The sequence below is a fragment of the Chanodichthys erythropterus genome, chromosome 8 (genome assembly GCF_024489055.1).
Source record: "Chanodichthys erythropterus isolate Z2021 chromosome 8, ASM2448905v1, whole genome shotgun sequence".
In the NCBI taxonomy this organism is placed as follows: domain Eukaryota; kingdom Metazoa; phylum Chordata; class Actinopteri; order Cypriniformes; family Xenocyprididae; genus Chanodichthys; species Chanodichthys erythropterus.
Genome location: NC_090228.1, coordinates 4,341,491 through 4,360,965, shown reverse-complemented (window position 1 = coordinate 4,360,965; position 19,475 = coordinate 4,341,491). Strand labels below are relative to the sequence as shown.

General features: G+C 37.4%; 2 protein-coding genes across 2 annotated transcripts; both read right to left on the bottom strand.

The window, feature by feature from the left end:
• Positions 1 to 925: 925 nt before the first annotated feature.
• Positions 926 to 13,314, bottom strand: si:dkey-14d8.20 (deleted in malignant brain tumors 1 protein). Its single transcript, XM_067391879.1, is given in 13 exon segments — positions 926 to 1,042; positions 1,155 to 1,273; positions 1,385 to 1,693; positions 5,700 to 5,855; positions 6,622 to 6,960; positions 7,020 to 7,388; positions 7,580 to 7,882; positions 7,993 to 8,019; positions 8,534 to 8,839; positions 9,081 to 9,335; positions 9,736 to 10,076; positions 10,135 to 10,462; positions 13,290 to 13,314. Coding segments are annotated over 13 exon segments (2,994 nt in total).
• Positions 13,315 to 13,616: 302 nt separating this feature from the next.
• Positions 13,617 to 19,380, bottom strand: selenoo2 (selenoprotein O2). Its single transcript, XM_067390859.1, has 9 exons — positions 18,926 to 19,380; positions 17,618 to 17,821; positions 16,824 to 17,001; positions 16,519 to 16,649; positions 16,111 to 16,388; positions 15,460 to 15,622; positions 14,871 to 15,056; positions 14,591 to 14,747; positions 13,617 to 14,499 (listed from the first exon to the last, which is right to left on the bottom strand). Exons 1-9 carry the CDS (start codon positions 19,378 to 19,380, stop codon positions 14,284 to 14,286), a joined length of 1,968 nt encoding a protein of 655 aa, XP_067246960.1. The 3' UTR covers positions 13,617 to 14,283.
• Positions 19,381 to 19,475: the final 95 nt, after the last annotated feature.

Below are 19,475 nucleotides of genomic sequence, written 5' to 3'. Positions count from 1 at the left end.
TGTATTACACACAAGCAATTTATTTTAAGGGCTACAACTCAAGCGCAAAAAAGAAAAACATTTTGCATTGATTCAAAATTGTGTCTTTGCAGTTACAACAGGACATTATGTTAGAATATAACTGACTGAAAAAAATGAGCATTACATTTTATAAGTAAATCGAAAGGTAACAGAAATCACAACACAACAAATAATGACAAGGGGCTGTCAATCTCCAAAATGAATATAAAGTTGAACTACCTCTTTCTAAGTGAATCTTGAGAAATAACAATTCGAACCTGAAAAATGCACTGAGTATAGTTTGGGTAGAGAACATTTCAGAACATCCTTTGTGTTGAAAGAACAATGTACCAGATGTAAATGTTCCCATTTGCAATTTGCCTAAAAGATGGCTTTTGGTTACCACCAAATGACAAGAAGTTTATCTCAATCTTTAGATTGATGGAAAGCTGGCTTTTACTATAGACTGTGTGTGGCTGTTAAAACAAACAAGCAAGACATAATTATAAAGATATAAATTAATTTGTTTTTCAATATGCTGACTATATACATTTGCCAGTGTGGCACAGTCAACTACATTAGTAACATTAATGTCAACATTTTAAAACAACATGCAGAACATTCAAAAATAATTATATGTATTATATATTAAATAGTTAAGGGATCATATTTTATTTATTTTTATTTGTTTAATAAAATATGTTATTAGAATATCAAAACATTTAATTTCTAAACAGTTAAACAACTGGAAACTTGCATTGTGCAACCAGCTCTACATTTGTTTGCTTTTGTTTATTCCACTAATAACCTGTGTAACAATCACCACTGTAAAGTATTACATTGTTATTAGAAGAACTAAAATAGTGTAAATTTGAAATGAAACAATTGCAATTTTATTAAAAATTATTTTGCATTATCCAGCATGTCAGTTACATGTTTTTGGAGCTTTCTTTTTCTGGTAGACGTTCTGGAAGACTTTCCCATCTGGCTGAGTTTTCCAAGTCAGTGAGAGAAGTCCACTTATTTGTAACTTCTTCCTCATCTATGAGATTCAAATGAATGAAAATACAGAGAATAATAGTAACATGAACAGCCTGTAGATAACAGCAAAATTTAGTAAAAGATGCAGCTCATTGTTCCTCCACTGCTCTCACCTCCTCCGAGAGTTTACTCGTGGTTTCAGGATCATTTGGGTTGATTTTGGGGTCAGTTTTCACCTCAATCCTCAACACCATTTTAACACCTGAGTGTGAGCCCTCGACAGAGCCTCCATCTGTGGAAGTGAATTTTAAAGAGCAGTATGAAAGATGCAAAGTTATATAGAGAAAAATGCAAAGTTAGGTTAGACAAAGGTATATATATTTTTGATTTGACTGGCACTCACCATTGCAGATGACTCCAGCATCTTCCTGGTGCCAGGGGCCGTTCAGCCTCCCACGCTCAAAGTCACATTGTATCAGTGTAGGCTCATTCCCAACACAGTGAACATAGTTCATTAATATTGGACCAGTTCCCGGTCCAAAATAAGCTGAACTCTTTACCTCTACAGCATCCCCACAGCCCAGTTCTCTACACACCACTGCAGCATCTGACAGATCCCAGCCATCATCACACACCGTTCCCCACTGACCATCAAGGAGAACCTCCACTCGTCCAGAACAAATGTTATCACCACCTACCAGCCTGACAGGGGCTAATGGTCACACCGATAAAAAGAACAAAACACGTTACTTTTTTTCTGATATACAAATGTCAACTTACGGCCTTTTCACTATATATACCTAATGATATAATAACGATTTAGAAAATCATTCCAAATTTAAAAGCATAGCAGAGTCCACACCACAACTACAAAGATATGGTTGAAATCTATTTTAAAATGATTTTTCCAACAGATAAACAATAAGTCAATCTGGCTTTAAAGGGCTTAAGCATTTAAAGCGGCAGACAAGGAAAAGGCAGAATGTTATTGTCCCCTGATGCAGATGCAAATATAGTTTAGTCATTGTTCTTGGTGTGAACGGGCCTTTAGTTTACTTAATTTACTATCCACTATCCAACAGGAGAATATGCAATAATCTGTTCATGTAATAAGTTGCACTAAAACTAATTAATGACGAAATCAGCTTTCAAATAGAGTACCTCAGGGATGACGTGTTTTTGTATGCTAAACCAGAAGTGAGCTAGCATTTTAGGACTTCCGGTTTTTGCTAAATCACCTGAAATAAGGTCTGTGGTTAACAAAGCCTCAAAATATTTTCACGTTTTGATCTATGACATAAAACACACCAGTTATAACCTGCTTGTGATTTTTTAAACCTTTATTGTGTCTTAAAAACGGCGGTTGCTAACAAGTTGCTAAAAAAGAACAACTTCCTTTGGCGGGGACATGACGTCATCATGACAAACAGGACATTTGGACAGCATTTCTCATGAAAAAGTGGATAAGTGTTCATACACTGCGTAGATCATAATCAGCGAGCATGTTTTTAAATAAAGTTGTTTTTTAAATAAAGTCTGAGGACACTTGGTGGTGACGTTGATCTGCGTCCATGGTGTGCTGTAGACTGTTTAAAGCCTACTGTTAGCCTTTTATATCTGACGACTTTATTTAGGCTTCAAAATGTATAAATGTTGTTTTAACTTGTAAAGATTATCTTGATGGACAAAACGTGTAAGTGTCAGAACCCTTTGTTAAACACAGAGCTTATTTTTTGCGATTTTCCAAAAGTCTATGGGAAAAATGCATAGGCTTTACATTGAGGGAACCCGTGCGCGGTGCACCACTAACTCCCGGTAGGCCTACAAAAACACGTCATCTCTGAGGCACTCAACACTTTCTCCTATCCGCTGTCAATCCCACAATGCACCACATGTGAAGCTCAACTTCCATAGGAATGAATTGAAAACACTTGCTCTGCACCACTAGTGGGGTAGATGCCATACTGCTGATGAATTTAATGCAGAAATCGAGTCTGCGAGGGATATGTGTACAAATCTTTACAATGACATGCACTGTATAAAGGTTCTAGATCACATCATTTTCACAACTCAACACTTTTATGGAGTTTTTGTCTACTGAGCTTTTTTTTCCTGGAAAAAGTTTCATCAGCTGAACGATCGGATTGTTGTTAAACAGCAGTACAGTGTTTTTATTCCTGTACTTACGCGGACAGATGACTCCAGCATACAAGTCAGGTTGGCATGGGTTTTGTCCCCAGTTTTCAGCTAAGCATTCTGCCAGTGAGGATTCATTCCCAAAACATTTCACATTACTCATCCATATTTGTCCTGAGATCGGCCCATAATATCCCACTGCAGTCGCCTCTTTAGTTCCCTCACAACCCAGTTCTCTACACACCACATTTGCGTCTAACAAATCCCAGCCTTCGTAACACACCATTCCCCATATTCCAGATCGGAAAACTTGCACTATCCCAGAACAGGGGCTTGTGCCTTCAACTAGTCTGACTGAAGCACCCTCGCTTGATGTGGAATTTCCCAAAGCTGCTTGTCATGAGAGAAAAAAGCAAACCAAAAAACAGAGAATCACAAATACATTATTGCAGTATGTAGGGCAAAAAAGTAGTTTGTACATACAAACTTTTTTTTTGTATATGAGCTGTGTTTGAGCACTTACTTTGATGTAAAATGAGCCAAATGGTGCACAGCATTGCTGCTGAAAAGAAACTGAGAAACATTATTAAGATATATCAGAGTAACAATGAATGAAATCAGTGGATGAGCAGTACATTTTTGCATTGATTAATGTAATATGTAAAGTTTCTTATTATAGACTGCCTAATGGTTAAAAATAAAGCCTATAAATTGGACCCCTTTTTGACAGTCAAAAGTAGCCCCACTGACCTGAATTTAAAACAGCATAAAAACATATTAAGCTGACAGATCAACACTTAAATCATTATCTAATTCTATTGTCTAAATGAAAATTATTAGTATTGCCACTACATATCTATCTATCTATCTATCTATAACAGAGAATATTACTTGAGAATCAATCACACTTTGAGACAGGACAAATGAATAAACCTTTAACAATTAGCAGTCAAATAGAATCCACAGAAGACAAAAAGATTAAATTTGATTAAGGGTTTAAACCTTTTGAAGTGTCCCATGTATGCTTCTTTCTTCTTTCTGTCTCTGAAAGATAAGTTTGTATGTTGGCGATTTATAGTATATTTATCTACAGGGTAGGCTACAACCTCCTGCCCATATGCTTCCTCCCTTCAAATGACCCTGACCTTTTCAGTGTATTATTTTACATATATTTGAAAATTACAGCACAGGTGTTAGCGATTTGAACTCAAGAGGAAGCCGTGACATAAGGATGCAAATAGTTAGACATAAAGAAACTATATGGTATTGATCACAATAGTTACAACCACTCGGTCTCTTAGATATGATCACTTTCAACTTTCTTTTTTCTGATTTACAAAATTTGGAAATCCTGTTCAAGCTTGTGGTTTTGCAAACAAATAGCAATTGCTTGACACTAAACAGAAGGCTGTTCATTGTTTGCATTTTGTTTGGTTGTTTAAATGAGTTGTTCCTCCCTAATTATTCTGATAGGCTCCATTAACAAGATGCAAACTGTGAAGTTTTTTCATACCTTTCACAAATAATCCTACATTCTTTAGGACTGTCTGTCAAGTTTCAAAAAAGACAACAAAGAAAAAGGACTTGTGTGCTTTATTACGTCTTCCGAAGCCATGTCTCAAAAAAAGTGTAATTGTGCATGATGTTCACCTTGTTTTTGAATAGAAAATAGGTTGATTTTCCTGCTAAATGTATGCACACGTCTGTTTCCGCTCATTAGCCATTGCAAATGGTTAACAAAACTCCTAAGTATTCTGAAAATACTATCCTGACAAATGAGACACCAGCTAATCAACCACAAACCCTGAGGCTTCAACAGTGCTATTATGACATGGGTGAAAAGATTCATTCTAGTTTCAAAAACAAAGGAACTTGAATAATTACCTAAATATGATAACATGATAGCGAGTACCAAGGTAACAGCAGATGAAAACTCACCAGGAAATTCTCACACTGATAACTAAGGCAAATTAGATTGTAACTTTACAATGGTCTGAATATGATTCATGTTTGAGAATGCAATTAAATCAAAATGAATTATTATTAACTACACCCATTAATTTTTTTTACAATTACAGTCTAAAAGTCCAGACAGGTTCATATATGTACAATATTGGCTATCGAGATTATTGTATATATTACATGTACATTTTGGTTAGCGAGTTAGGATATGACACAAAGATATTATATGAAGCAGGGATATTTTATAAAGCATTGCCATGTATGAAAAGCTTATGTAAGATAATTATTATTTAAATGTATAAAAGGTCAGATTATAAATATAGAAGGATGCTGGATTCAATTTGCTATTAGCTGATCCTTGCTTTCTTCTCTGTATGCCAGCAATGACCTGAGAAACCAACATCATTGTACATTGTTACTGTGGAAAACATTGAATTCAAAATTAAACAGTTTTAAAGTTAATGTTAAAGTCTTACCAAAATGTCAGGGTGCAATTCCTTTTCTCTTATGGAAGACATTTCCATCTGCCTGAGTTCTCAGTGAGAAAGTTCCATTTATTTGTAGCTTCTTTCGCATCTATGAGATCCAAATGAAAGTAAATACAGAGAGCCAGTAAATACCATGAGCAGCCAGTAGATGACAGCAGTGAAGGATGCAGTTTAGTGTTACTCTTCCCACTGCTCTCACCTCCTCTGAAAGTTTATTCATGATTCCAGCATCATTTGGGTTGACTCCAAGTTCAGCCTTCACTTCAATCTTCAACAGGACTTTAATATCTGAATGAATGTGAGAAAGTGTGAAAGATTAAATTTCTTGCTCAAATATGCTAGCATAACATCCTTTCTAAATCCTTTGTAGGTGGGATGGAAATTTGGGGATTTTTTTGGTAGTAAATCATCAGTGACATTGATATTTTAAAATGCAATTTGAAACCACACGCATGTGCTTATTAACAATCTAATTTTGTCTTGACATACCCAAAAAAAACAAATAGGATCTTTATTTGCTGAATACTACTGTTGTGCTCGATGGACCCTTTTCACATTTCCGGGGTTCTCAGAAACTGAAGTCTTCATAGTTGGGTTAACGTCTATATTGATGAACGGAAACTACAACAAATATTTTTTTTGCGTTCACATTTGCCCCAATAGCAAAAAAAAGGAAAAAAGATTACTAAAAATGTAGTGCAGGACTTGATTTTATCCATGGGGAATTGATTGGATGTTTGGAACATTGTGGTTTGCTATTGGTCAATCACGTGAGTGACAGGTTGCCCCGCCCTCGCGCCAGCAACCACGTCATCAGAGAAGTGATGTCGCTACAAGAAGAAGGGGAAGTTAATTAAAAATGTGAGGGCACATGAATTAAAAAATATATAATAAATACTGCAATATTTCATAAAAAATATTAAATGTCCATTTTGATTTCATGGTGACTTTAAAAATTAAAACAAAAACTTTTCTAGACTTACAGAAATGCATCATCACAGATAGTGAAAAGGGTCCATTATCTCACTCATAACAGTAAAAAATTGGCACTCACATCCACAAATGACTCCAGCATCTTTCTCATGGCCACAGCTGGTTGGATTTCTATTATATGAACAGTTCATCAATGTCGACTCATTCCCAAAACAGTTTACATTGCTCATCCATACTGTTCCTGAACCCTTTCCATAATAAGCAGCACTCTTTACTTCCAAAACGGCTCCACAGCCCAGTTGTCTACAGACCACTGCAGCATCTGACGCATCCCAGCCATCATCACACACTGTTCCCCACTGTCTATTTTGGAGAACCTCCACTCGTCCAGAACAGGAGCTGGTGCTGTTGACCAGCCTAACTTTATCTAATGCTCAGACAAAGGAAGGGACAGTTTGAACTTAATGCAAATATACAATCATTTTAGCATTATATTGACTACATTGAATGCAATGTAACAATGCTTAGATTAGGGATATAAAGCATGCCGTTCATTTTTTAATATCAGTTTGAACTCACCCTGACAGATGACTCCTGCATCTTTCTCATGTCCACAGGCGCCTTTCCCCCATCCACTTGATTTACAATCTCGCAGACTTGATTCAGTGTTAGAACACTGTAAATCACTTAGCAATGCAGGTCCTGATCCTTGTCCAAAATAAGCAGCGTTTTTTGTCTCTACAACATCCCCACAGCCCATCTCTCTGCACACCACTGCAGCATCTGACAGATCCCAGCCAATATCGCACACTGTTCCCCATATTCCATTATAATGAACCTCCACTCTTCCAGAACAAGAGTTACTTCCATTAATGAGCCTGACAGGAGCTAAATGCCACATAAATGAAAGTAAAAGAAACATGTGAGCTATTTAAATACATTTTTAGGATGTTTTCTCCGATTCAATAACTATTAATTGACTGTATTTCATTTTCAGTTCAGTCCCACACAGGGCTGCTCTAATCTCTTTTATAAATGAATAGAAATGAGAGAGTAGAAAAGCAGTGGATTTTACTTACAGTCACAGATGACTCCAGCATCCTTTGAATGGTCACACATTCCGAATTTACGTGATTCACAGACACTCAGAGTGGCCTCATTTCCAGCACAGTTTACACTGCCCATAAATATTTTTCCTGCACCCGGTCCGAAATAAGCAGCATTCTTTGCCTCTACAGCATCCCCACATCCCATCTCTCTACACGCCACTGCAGCATCTGACAGATCCCAGCCATCATCACACACCGTTCCCCACTGACCATTATAGAAAACCTCCACTCGTCCAGAACAGGAGGTGCTGCCATTCACCAGTCTGATTTTAGCTAATGCCCACAAAAACGAGAGTGGATAAAATATGACGACTCAAAGTTTACAAGCTTAGATTAAAGGGTTAGTTCACACAAAAGTGAAATTTCTGTCATTAATTACTCACCCTCATGTAGTTCCAAACCCGTAAGATCTTCGGAACACAAATTGAGATATTTTTGATGACATCTGAGAGCTTCTGACCTCCCTACACACAGCAATGTCATAATCAATGCCCAGAAAGGTAGTAAATACATTGTTAAAATAGTCCATGTGACTACAGTGGTTCAACCTTAATGTTATGAAGTGACGAGAATACTGTGCGCAAAGACAAAAAAAAAAAATGCAACAATTTTTTTTACCTGTCTCTTACGCCATTGATGTTGTAAACAGTTCAGTGCTCCTGGGTTCTACATCAGAACGCTGCCTCAGTATTTTAACAATGTCTTTACTACCTTTCTGGGCCTTGAAAGTGGTTATGACGTTGCTGTGTATGGGGAGGTCATCGGATTTCATCAAAAATATCTTAATTTTTTGCTCCGAAGATGAACGAAAGTCTTACGGGTTTGGAACGACATGAGGGTGAGTAATTAATGACAAAAATTTCACTTTTGAGTGATCTAAACCTTTAGGTAATGTTAATTTTTTGTGCACGGTTTTGCACTCACGCTGACAGGTGACTCCAGCATCCTTCTCATGTCCACAGCTGTTTTGCCCCCATCCCTGTGAATTACAGTTTCTCAGTGTAGAGTCAGTGGCACATTGTAAACCACTTAGCCATACTGGCCCTGATCCCGGTCCAAAATAAGCAGCACTCTTTGCCTCTATAACATCTCCACAGCCCAGTTCTTTACACACCACTGCAGCACGTGTAGAATCCCAGCCATCATCACACACTGTTCCCCATCGTCCATCGTAGAAAACCTCCACTCTGCCAGAACAAGTGTTGGTGCCATTCACCAGCTTAATAAGAGCTAAAGGCCAGACAGAGGAAAGCAAAACAAACAAGCAAACATATTAGGATAGTTTACCCAATAGATTCAGATTTCAGATTTTTTTTTTTTTTTTTAACATTAGTTTATAATGCATGGAATGGCAATGGAAGGAACATAAACACAAAGCTGTAGATTTCATTATATTGCAGTGACTTACCCTGACAGATGACTCCAGCATTATTTGAATGTGAAGTGTACACTCCTAATTTTTTGAACTCACAGGCACCGAGTGTGGCCTCATTTCCAATGCAGTTGACATCATCCAACCATACTGGTCCCCAACTCGGTCCGAAATAAGAAGCACTCTTTGCCTCTATAGCATCCCCACAGCCCATCTCTCTACACACCACTGCAGCATCTGACAGATCCCAGCCATTATCTGACACTGTTCCCCACTGAACGTTTCCCCACTGATAATAGAAAATCTCCACTCTTCCAGAACAAGCGTTGATGCCACTTTCAAACTTAATTTTGCCTGAATAATGTCATAACGAGAGCTGTTGTCAGTGGATTGTATCTGATGCACTTTCTCAGATTCATGCATAGATAAGACGTGTGAGTCATGTTAATGAAATATTCTGGATTATTTACAACCAAATTTCTAGTAAATGGACCAAATTCCATCCATTGGGATTATGTTGGTAGTTTTGTTTCAAATGTATTATTGACAGCAAAAGTATTCATTTACCCATAAACGATGGTGTGTATGTTTGTGTGTATTTTACTGAATAATTCATGTTAATGCTTTAACAAAAATAGAAGCTTCTCTACTTGGCATCCTGCTGCAAAATCAATTATTTTCTGTGGTAATCAACCACATGCTACAAATGCTGCACATCACACTAAACATTTTGCATAAATGATTTTGTACTCACGGCGACAGGCAACTCCGGCATCCTTTTCATGTCTGCATGAATTTTGTCCCCATTCCTTTAAAGTGCAGTGTCTCAGTGTAGATTCAGTGTTATCACACTGCACATCACTTAACCATACTGGCCCTGATCCCTGGCCAAAATAACCACCGCTCCTATGCTCGAAAACTTCGCCACAGCCCATTTCTTTACACACCACTGAAGCGTCTGACAGATCCCAGCCATCATCACACACTGTTCCCCACTGACTCTCATGGAGAACCTCCACCCGTCCAGAACAGGAGTGACTGCCATTCACCAATCTGACAAGGGCTAATTTCCACACAGAGCAGTCAGAACATATATAAATCAATTGATGCATTTAATGCAAAGACAAAACTAGACAACTTACATTGACAGGTGACTCCAGCATCCTTTGTATGATCACAGTTAAACTCTCCCACTTTCTTCGATCCACATATGCTCAGCGTAGGCTCAGTTCCAAAACACGTCACACTGCTTATAAATACTTGCCCCCAACCTGGTCCGAAATAAGCTGCACTCTTTGCCTCTACAGCATCCCCACATCCCATCTCTCTACACGCCACTGCAGCATCTGACAGATCCCAGCCATCATCACACACCGTTCCCCACTGACCGTTGAAGAAAACCTCCACTCGTCCAGAACAAGAGTTCTTGCCATTTACCAGTCTGATTGATTCAGACGTACTTGAAATGGTATTGCCAAGTACTTCATGTTAAAGAAAAAGTACAAAGTGTTAAAAATGCTAGCATTGTCTCTAAAAAAAAGTTGTGACAGTGCTTGTTTATGTTAGTGTTACTACTTACTCAGAAATGGAATGAGCCACATAGTATAGCCTGACATTGTTGCTAAACAGTCCACAAACATTATGAGAAGTCTACAAAAAAACTCAACAAATTAACAAAATGCCATGAATCAGACATAAATATTAATAAATACATCCTCTTTTATAGAACACAAAAACAGAACAACCATTAGGTTATACCATATATTATCAAAATCAGTACAAAGAACAAATTTTCAAGCAAAAATTTGATATTCACATACACTCTGCAATCATCACACCTGCGTTTTGTCCCTGAATTGGCAAGTCCACTCTTGTTAAAGCGTATGATTAATGAAATGTCACTCCCATGTTGGGTTTCCCTCCTACTCCATGTTAGGAAGTTGAATTGTGATTGAGGTTCAAATTGGAAACCTTTTTAGTCCAAGCAATTGCAATCAAATGTGTCTCACATGATAAAGCAAATGCAAGTTAATTTAATCTATTATTCAATCCAAGGTTAAAGGGTTCATCTTCGAAACACAAATGAAGATATTTGAATTGAAATCTGAGAAATTTTTGTCCATTGACAGTCCACGCAACTACCACGTTGACACTTCAAAAGGTTCATAGAGAGATCGTAAAACTAATCCATATGAAATGAGCGGTTTAGTCCAAATTTCCTGAAGAGACTCAATCGCTTAATATGATGAACAGATTTAATTTAAGGCTTTGTTGCAACTGGCCTGGCTGAAATTAAGTTTCATGCATTGAGCTGCTTTGAGTACTATTCAAATTACTTCTTAAATCACTCAACACTCATTTGCTTTACTCAGCAAGTAACTTTGCATCCAGTCTTTAATTTGACCACTAATCCCTCATTATTCCAGCTCTTAAATTGTAGGCCCTAAATTTCATTCATGCTGAAGCCGCTTTGTCTCCCTGTCCATTTACAAAGAATCTGTAGAATATATTTTGCCTTGTGACATATCTTCACAATGTGCATCTGTGTGATCAAGCGTAGTTAGTACAAAATTATGCAGTTACAACGACAAAATTAAACTTATTGTTAAATACACAATGGAATTTCATTGAATTTGAATCTTGAAACCCATGAGACAAATATGAGGTGGCATTAATGAAAAACGTGAAAATTTGCATACCTTATTATATCGCATACCGTATTATGTATGGCAAAAGGTATTGCAAATCTGTATCTGTATTGCAATTGTGCAAGTGATCCATGTGGGGTAGAGCATATTCTGAAAAAGAGACTAAAAAAGTGTGCAATGACTAATGCATCTGCCCACATAATACTGTATATCCTTCCATGCACTTAAATAAATTATATATAAATGGAGAAAGTATAGTTCCATGAATAGTAAAGGTACTATTAAAATGTTTGACACTTACCTGCATACTGCAACTATTACACCTGAAATTGTTGCTGTATTTCACCTCATTTTGCTACTGCTAATCCTCAAACAGTTGTGTTTGCGTATTCAAGAATATATTACCAAACAGTCTCTCTCAGTCTATGGCCCACCTCCATATAATGAAGGCATATGTAGTCAACCATCAATCAGCTTCGTCCGAGTACCACACTGTTTGTCTACTTCATCCCCTGTTGAGTAATAAAGACCAATGAGTATAAGTTCCCATTAACAAATATTCAGTCTAACCTAATGAAAACATAATGAAAAAAACCCCCAAAAAAACAGATGCTGTGCTATACATACGTTTTTGACACGAGTCTTTGGATTCCGGGGGGAGTATGGTTGCAAAGCTGAAACTTAATGGAATTGACGTAAGGGCACCACCAGGAGTGGAGCCTGCGGCTTAATTTGACTCAACACGGGAAACCTCCCCCGGCCCGGACATAGAAAAGATTGACAGATTGATAGCTCTTTCTCGATTCAAAATGATTTGGTTCCAGTATTTTGGTTAATAGCTATGTTGGCTTGATCCATCCAAAATATCAACCTATTTTTCTGATAGACTGTATGGCCTTTAAACCTTCACACTTCAAGCTTTAAAAGTATTTCAAACTGAAAACCTTCAAACTTCCAGCTTTTAAAACCACTTCAAACTTTCTGGTCAGACCTTTTCTGTCTTGACAGACTTTTTATTATGTTTAGAAAATATTATGTAACCTTTTTGAGTATACATTATGCTGTTATATTTGCAAAAAAAAAAAAAGAAAGAAAATAATAAAATAGAGAGTAAATATAGAAATGCCTGGAAGTTTTTGGTCGGATTTAATAACCAAATTTTCATGTAACTAAAGGCCACTGAGAACTTAAAATTGCACATTCTTGTAATACATGCGCAAGACCCTCAACAGCAGCGACCTCAGCTACTCAAATATTATTGTGGTGTGTTGTTTTGTTTATGGATAGATTAATGCATAATCTGCTTGGCAAGTATTCTACAACTACTGTAATTCCACATACTCCAAATGTTATTTAATATGTACCTAACAAATATTAATTCTGAAATGTCATTCCTAAAAACACTGTTCAATTTGTTGATTGTAATGTTTAAATTATTAAAAGTAGCTCAAGACAGCTATATTGACCATTGTGAAATAGGCACAGTTCCAGATTAATGGATTATTTTTAAAAAAAGTATAAAATCTTCTTAAATTTGTATCTGCTTTGAATGCTATTGAGGAATAGCCAATGTGAAATCCACACTAATGGGCTGTTTTGAATATTATTCAAACAACAGTTTTAGAATGATTTGCTCTGCTGAATAAATTATGCAAAGTACCTTGAATCTGACCATCTCCAGTCATCTCCCAATATTAGGCTACAAATGTATCTCTAATGACTTTTTAGCAATTGTTATATCAGAATTACACATACAGAACTCTGTTTTAAAAAATATGAATGCACTCCTTATGCTGTGAAGCTTTTCATGCAGCTAAGCAGTTGTTTACAGTTAGATGCCAATAGTGCTAATCAAGTTAATGCTTGAACTCCAAATTAATTCTCATTTAGATCTTATTTAATGTGCCTTGAATCCAACTACTTGTAAATAATGGCCTAATAGGAATTGTGAATAATGAGATGCAAAATAACATTGGTATTGACAGAACATTTATTATGGAAAATATTGTGAATCACACACTGAATCAACTAACATTTATAACTTATAGTTTAACAATTTCATTAAATGTTAATTAACACAAAATGTATTCTATGGAAGACCTCATGCAGAAGACTTATGAGTCTATGGACTACTTTTATTGTGTTTTTTGACAGTATTAATCAGGAAAGCACTTTCATTTTATGCAAAACAACAGTTAGAAGTAAATTTTAGGGTGAACTATCCCTTAAAATTGATAAATGCATACTGCAAGAGAGACATAAAAGATGTGTTTGTATGTGTGCACAAGACACTCCTTGTTTTTCAAACTCAGACAGGCATGCAAAGCTGAACATCTGAGTCTTCATTGATCAGATAATTAAAGAGATCATTGAGAATTGGACAGAGGGACTCTTTCTTTAACATCTCTTTCTGTGTATTATAGATTTAAAATAAAAGTATTTTGATCAGTTTCTCATACCATCAATGGCATAGCGATGAAAAGATTGTTTCTTTTACCTATTGCCCATCTCTGCATTATCCGATAACAAGGAGTGTTGTGTGTTGTTCAGCCTCCCTCAACACATACCTGATCGAGACAGAGAAACACAAGAGTTCTACATATTCTCTTGCTCGCTCTTTCTCAATTAGATTGGGCTTTGATGTTTGGGAGGCTTTAGGATGATCATGTGACACAGATCATTCTGGTCCATGCAGGAGGTTTACTGTTGTACGGAATTCGGTGAGTATCAGATGCTGCTTTTCTTTGTTTGTTTTCCATTATTTCCTGTCTCTTAATGCTGTTGACATCAGCTTGGTCTGACCATACTGGACTCTCCAGATCTGGACTAACTGAATAAGGGTTCTCCAAAACTTTAAGTACCCGCTGAACCTGAAAGGGTTTAAAATAATGTAACACCACACTGCAAAAAATATTTTCTTCCTCAGTATTTTTATATAACATTCCAATCAAGACCTCTGACCTCTGAAAAATCACCCCTTTCAGCTGCTTCGATTGCATTCTGGGCAATGTAATTCCGCAGCACCACGACAGGATTGGTGGAGTTCATCAATCGGACACGTTCTTTCTCTACTGCAGCAGGGTCGCTCGCTTCATCACATTCACAGGCCAGACGTCTCCTAATATAGTGAGCAGAAAAGGAGCTGGACTTTCAGTTAATGGTCATTTTCTTTGTTTTTATTCAATCATTAAAATACACTAATGCGTGTATATATTCATTAATCATTAACACTTATTTATACCTGTAACGTTTGACCCATCTCTGCCAATGATCTCTCTGCTTCATTTTTAGCTCTACCTCATTGATCGTGAGAAGCTCCTTCAGCCTACCAATCTTCTCAAGCTGCTTGGCAACCTCTGGCTGATTGGCTACCATGTTGAACATACCAGGATTTGTCTCAGCCATGGAGAGAATCATCTCCAACTCACTAAGAAAGGACATAGAGGATCAACAAATTAAACAAAACCTGTAAAGTGCTCAAGGTCTAATTTTTACATCCTCAGGTTGGTGGCGGTACCTTTTTAGAGCTCATAATACTTTATTTTTATGCTTCAGTGTTTAGCTGCATTTTAAAGGTCGAAACCAATGCAAATTCATTCAGTGAACATACCAATTCTCTTGCCTTGCTTTTCTTGCAATGTGCTGACGGCATCACAGTAAGAGAAGAATGCAGAGTACAGGGAAATTACTTTTTAGCTTAAAACAATAGATTTTAGATCTTTATTTAAAAGAAGCACTTTTCTATGATCTAAAGGCTTTGTTAAATTGATATACATGAAATTGTTTATTAGTATGAAGATTGGACCCTGAGAGGGTGCAGGTCCCCTCACCCGGGCTGCATTGTAGGATGGTTTGCCACCTTTAGTTCCTCCAGCGAGGCACACTGTTCCACGATCAGTTCCACTACAGAGTCTGTGCTGTCTCTCTCTGCCTGCTCACCGGCAGGACTGGACACGGCACTCAGCAGACGAAATGTGTTTGTGAAGTCTGCACCTGGCAAAGGAACATGTATACAAAATGGAACAATATATACAAGATACAAATATATCAGATATTATTAAAGGGTTAGTTCACACAAAAATGTACACTCTGTCATCAATTGCTCACCCTCATGTTGTGATGCGTGAAAACAAACCTTTTTGGTTCTTGCGGACTCTTTATCACTGCCCAGAATAAAATGCTACTGTAAATGTTGTCATTGTGGTAATTAAAGCATATTATGTGTTTATAGTTTCATGGACTGTCAATAGAGGGACAGAACTCTCTCAGATTTCATTAAAATATCTTCAATTGTGTTTTGAAGATGAACACAGTCTTATGGATTTGGAACGACATGAGGTAAATGATAACAGAATTTTCATTTTTGGGTGAACTAACCCTTTAAGTTATTTGAATCGATTTTTTTTTAACAGAAAAGCTAGGAGACATGTTACATTTTTATTCAACGGAAAGGTGGAAATATTTCCTTCCTCTCACTGTACCTGTAATATGCATGGTTTTTAATAAATCAGCCACCAGTTCCACATCCTCTGGTTCTTGTTGTCTCAGAAGACCCAGCTTCCTCCTCATGTTGTCCAGGTAGAAACCCTCATAAAGGCTCATGAACTCATCTAAAATGGCCCCTGCTCTGGCTGGCTGGAGCTCTGTGCCAAGAGCCTCTGCCAAACGTGCCAAGTTCCAGCGGCAGACATACGGCTGAGCTTCATAAGAGTAACGGCCTTTCTTATCAGAGGCGTTGCACACAAACTCAGGTTCAAACCTGCAATTAACAAAATACACTAATATTCAAGCAACTAGTAAAAGCACATCTTCTTTCAGAATGCATTTTGATTGCATTTGTAATGTGCAATTTACTGCAGTTTCCGGAGCACTGTAAAAGCTGGACAAACCTGTCCATGAAGCCAAATGGGCCGTAGTCTATAGTGAGCCCCAAGATGCTCATGTTGTCTGTGTTAAGAACGCCATGGCAAAATCCCACACTTTGCCACAGGGCAACCAGTTTAGCAGTCCTCACAGTCACCTTGCAGGTCCACAAAATACATTAAGCCAAGTTAAGTCACATTTATTTACATAGCACTTTATAAAACACAGCAGTAAACAAGAAAATAACATTATTAATGTTGCAAAGCTCTTCAATTATTGAACACAACTGAATCAACACTGAACTGATTTGGCCTCAATAACAACAACTAACCTCTCTAAAGAAGGTAGCATTCCTCTCTTGGCGGTCTAAATGTCTTCTTTGTATTTCAGGGTAGAATGTTTCAATGACATAATCCAGAAGTTGTGCACGGATATCAGGCCGTCCAGCACTAGGGCCCTGTCTACCTGTGAAGTCATCCACAGGGTGGAAGATCTCAAACGAGCCAAATCTGATGAGAAATATGGACAGACTTGAGTGCAAACATTTTATGTTTATGCATTTCAGTAGATTTTATTATTCAGAGACCTAAATTTAGTGATACATTTGGTATCAAAGCTATATTTTACAAAATATTTGGGCTTGGACATGAGAGACTTCTTGAGATCCATCGCATCTCAGTGTGGGCCAAACCCAAGTTCTCTACAATCTTCACTTATGAGCTTTAACACTAATACCCAGTTTTAAGACTTTAGTAAACAGGTCCTTTGTTTTGCAAACTTCAGGATTTTGAACACTCTTTCACTTTTACAACAACTTGGTATTATGAAAAAGTAAAGTTGTAAATAATGCATTCCTTTCTTTATAGTCTTAAGGTAAATCACAACGCACAGACAGACACTGATCAACATGAAAAATCACCAGATTATATGTCAGTTCTCAGACATTTCACAACTCGACAAACGCTGATTGAACATGTTCAATTGGCAAAAAGAAGCACCAACCAATGGCAACTGATCCAACAAAACCCAATGAACTGTCTGTTGCCATTGCTCTGTGTCTGTCGGTGCAGTGAATTGGCCTTTAAAATGTGCATCTGAGGATCAACATAAATAGATGTGCTTAACCTGATAAAGGTGGGTGCTATCCTGAGAACCACCGAGCACCTCTCTGGTCTGGGATTGCCACTGTAGAACACATCCCTCTGGACATAAAGATCAGAGGTCACCAGTGATCCTGCTCGTGTTGTGGGAATTCCCAGAGCAAACATGGCCTCACTGCACAGGAACTCCCGAATACTGGAGCGTAGCACTTTACGCCCATCAGACTGCCTAAAGTGCACAAACATTTGTTACATTTTTTTAGCATGTGGGAATTTTTACCTATTTTTGCTGGGTGTGTTTTTTTCTACATGCTTTATTTTTCTTTTTTGGTGCATAACTGTACATTGTAAAAAATGAATGTGATTTTAACGGCAAAATATTGTAAAAATGCTACGAAAAATAATTGTAAATAGGTTAAAAGTAAGTTCCCGTATTATCTACAGGGAAAAACTGTAAAAGCTCTTACCAGACATTTATGCAATTTTCACAGTAAAATGCTGTAAATTTTACAATTTTTATAAGTAAAAGACAAAATCAATGTATAATTTACAGTCAAAATCTGTAAAATGACGTTCCCACAATTCCCTGTGTGACACTCCACATTTTAAAGTATTTTGTTTAAATAATCATGTTTCTTAATAGTTTTTGTTATCAGTTATGTACATTAGGGTTTTATGTTACATCTTCTGTTGTTTAATGAATGTTTATTGCATTATTTAAGTATTGTGGGTTACCATGATGGTGTTTTGCGTTTGCGTGGATGACTCTTTGCACCTTCTTTATATTAGTATATACACTTCAGCTCATGGAAAAGCTACTTGTGATGTACTCTGATTCTTCATGTGGCTTTCTCTTTTACCAGCTGCATTATGGTTGCCAGTATGTTAAAGGTACAAATCAGATTTTAGTAGCAGTGTGCATTGTTGAATTTATTGGTTTACATTCAAATTTTCTTAAATTACAGTTTTAAACTGTAAAATTTACAGTTTGTTCTGTAAATGTGTTTACAGTTTTTTATTTTGTAAAAACTACAGAATTTTTGTGGCATAAGGGTTTCAAGTGAAATCTCACAGATCGATGAATGCATCTATTGTTATGGATTAAGGGTTTATTTATACTCATAAATAAACCCTTAATCTACTTTAGTTAGCATTGTTAGAATTGTTAAGATTGGAAAGTAAAACTTTTTAATGTCTTTGCAATGCTTTTATGCATCATAAATTTCTTATTTTTAACAAAAATCCCAAAAGCAAAAAACTTTTTTGTTACTTATAGTTAGGCTATACTTAATACGGGCTATAACTTAATGCAATGAAGCCAGAGTAACGGTACCGAGAATAAGGCGTCCGTCCAGCGCCTTTAACCTGAATTTCCCACCGACCACAGGGGCTTGTGCTGGTCGGGTCAGAAGTTTGCTCAGCACCGGTCTCCACCTCCCCCAGATAACACACAGCACCGTCACCCAGCTGCCCAGCGAACTGACCGAACTGGTGTCCGCAGTAGCAGTGCGCAGCGGGCTCGGAGCCCGGAATCACCCGAGACCCGCTCAGACATTCTGCCGCGTGCGGGTCACGTAAAACTTCGTCTGCGTTCAGTCCTAGTAAAGCAAGAGCCGGTTCAGATAGCGCGACGATTGTGGGCTTGAGCAGCGGCTGCGGTTCGACACGGGAAAAACACGCTCCTCTCACGGTCCGTGATCCCGGTTCTAGTGACGAATCCAGCGGCAGTGTTTTTAATGCAATGTTGTTGAACTTTAGCCTTTGCAGTGGGGTGAGACTTTGGGCCATTCTGACACTAATGGAAGTTTTGTCTTGCACTGTGAACCGTTTGCAGCTGCTCTGTTCAAGAATAACATAATCCTTCAGGGGATTAATGACTCAAC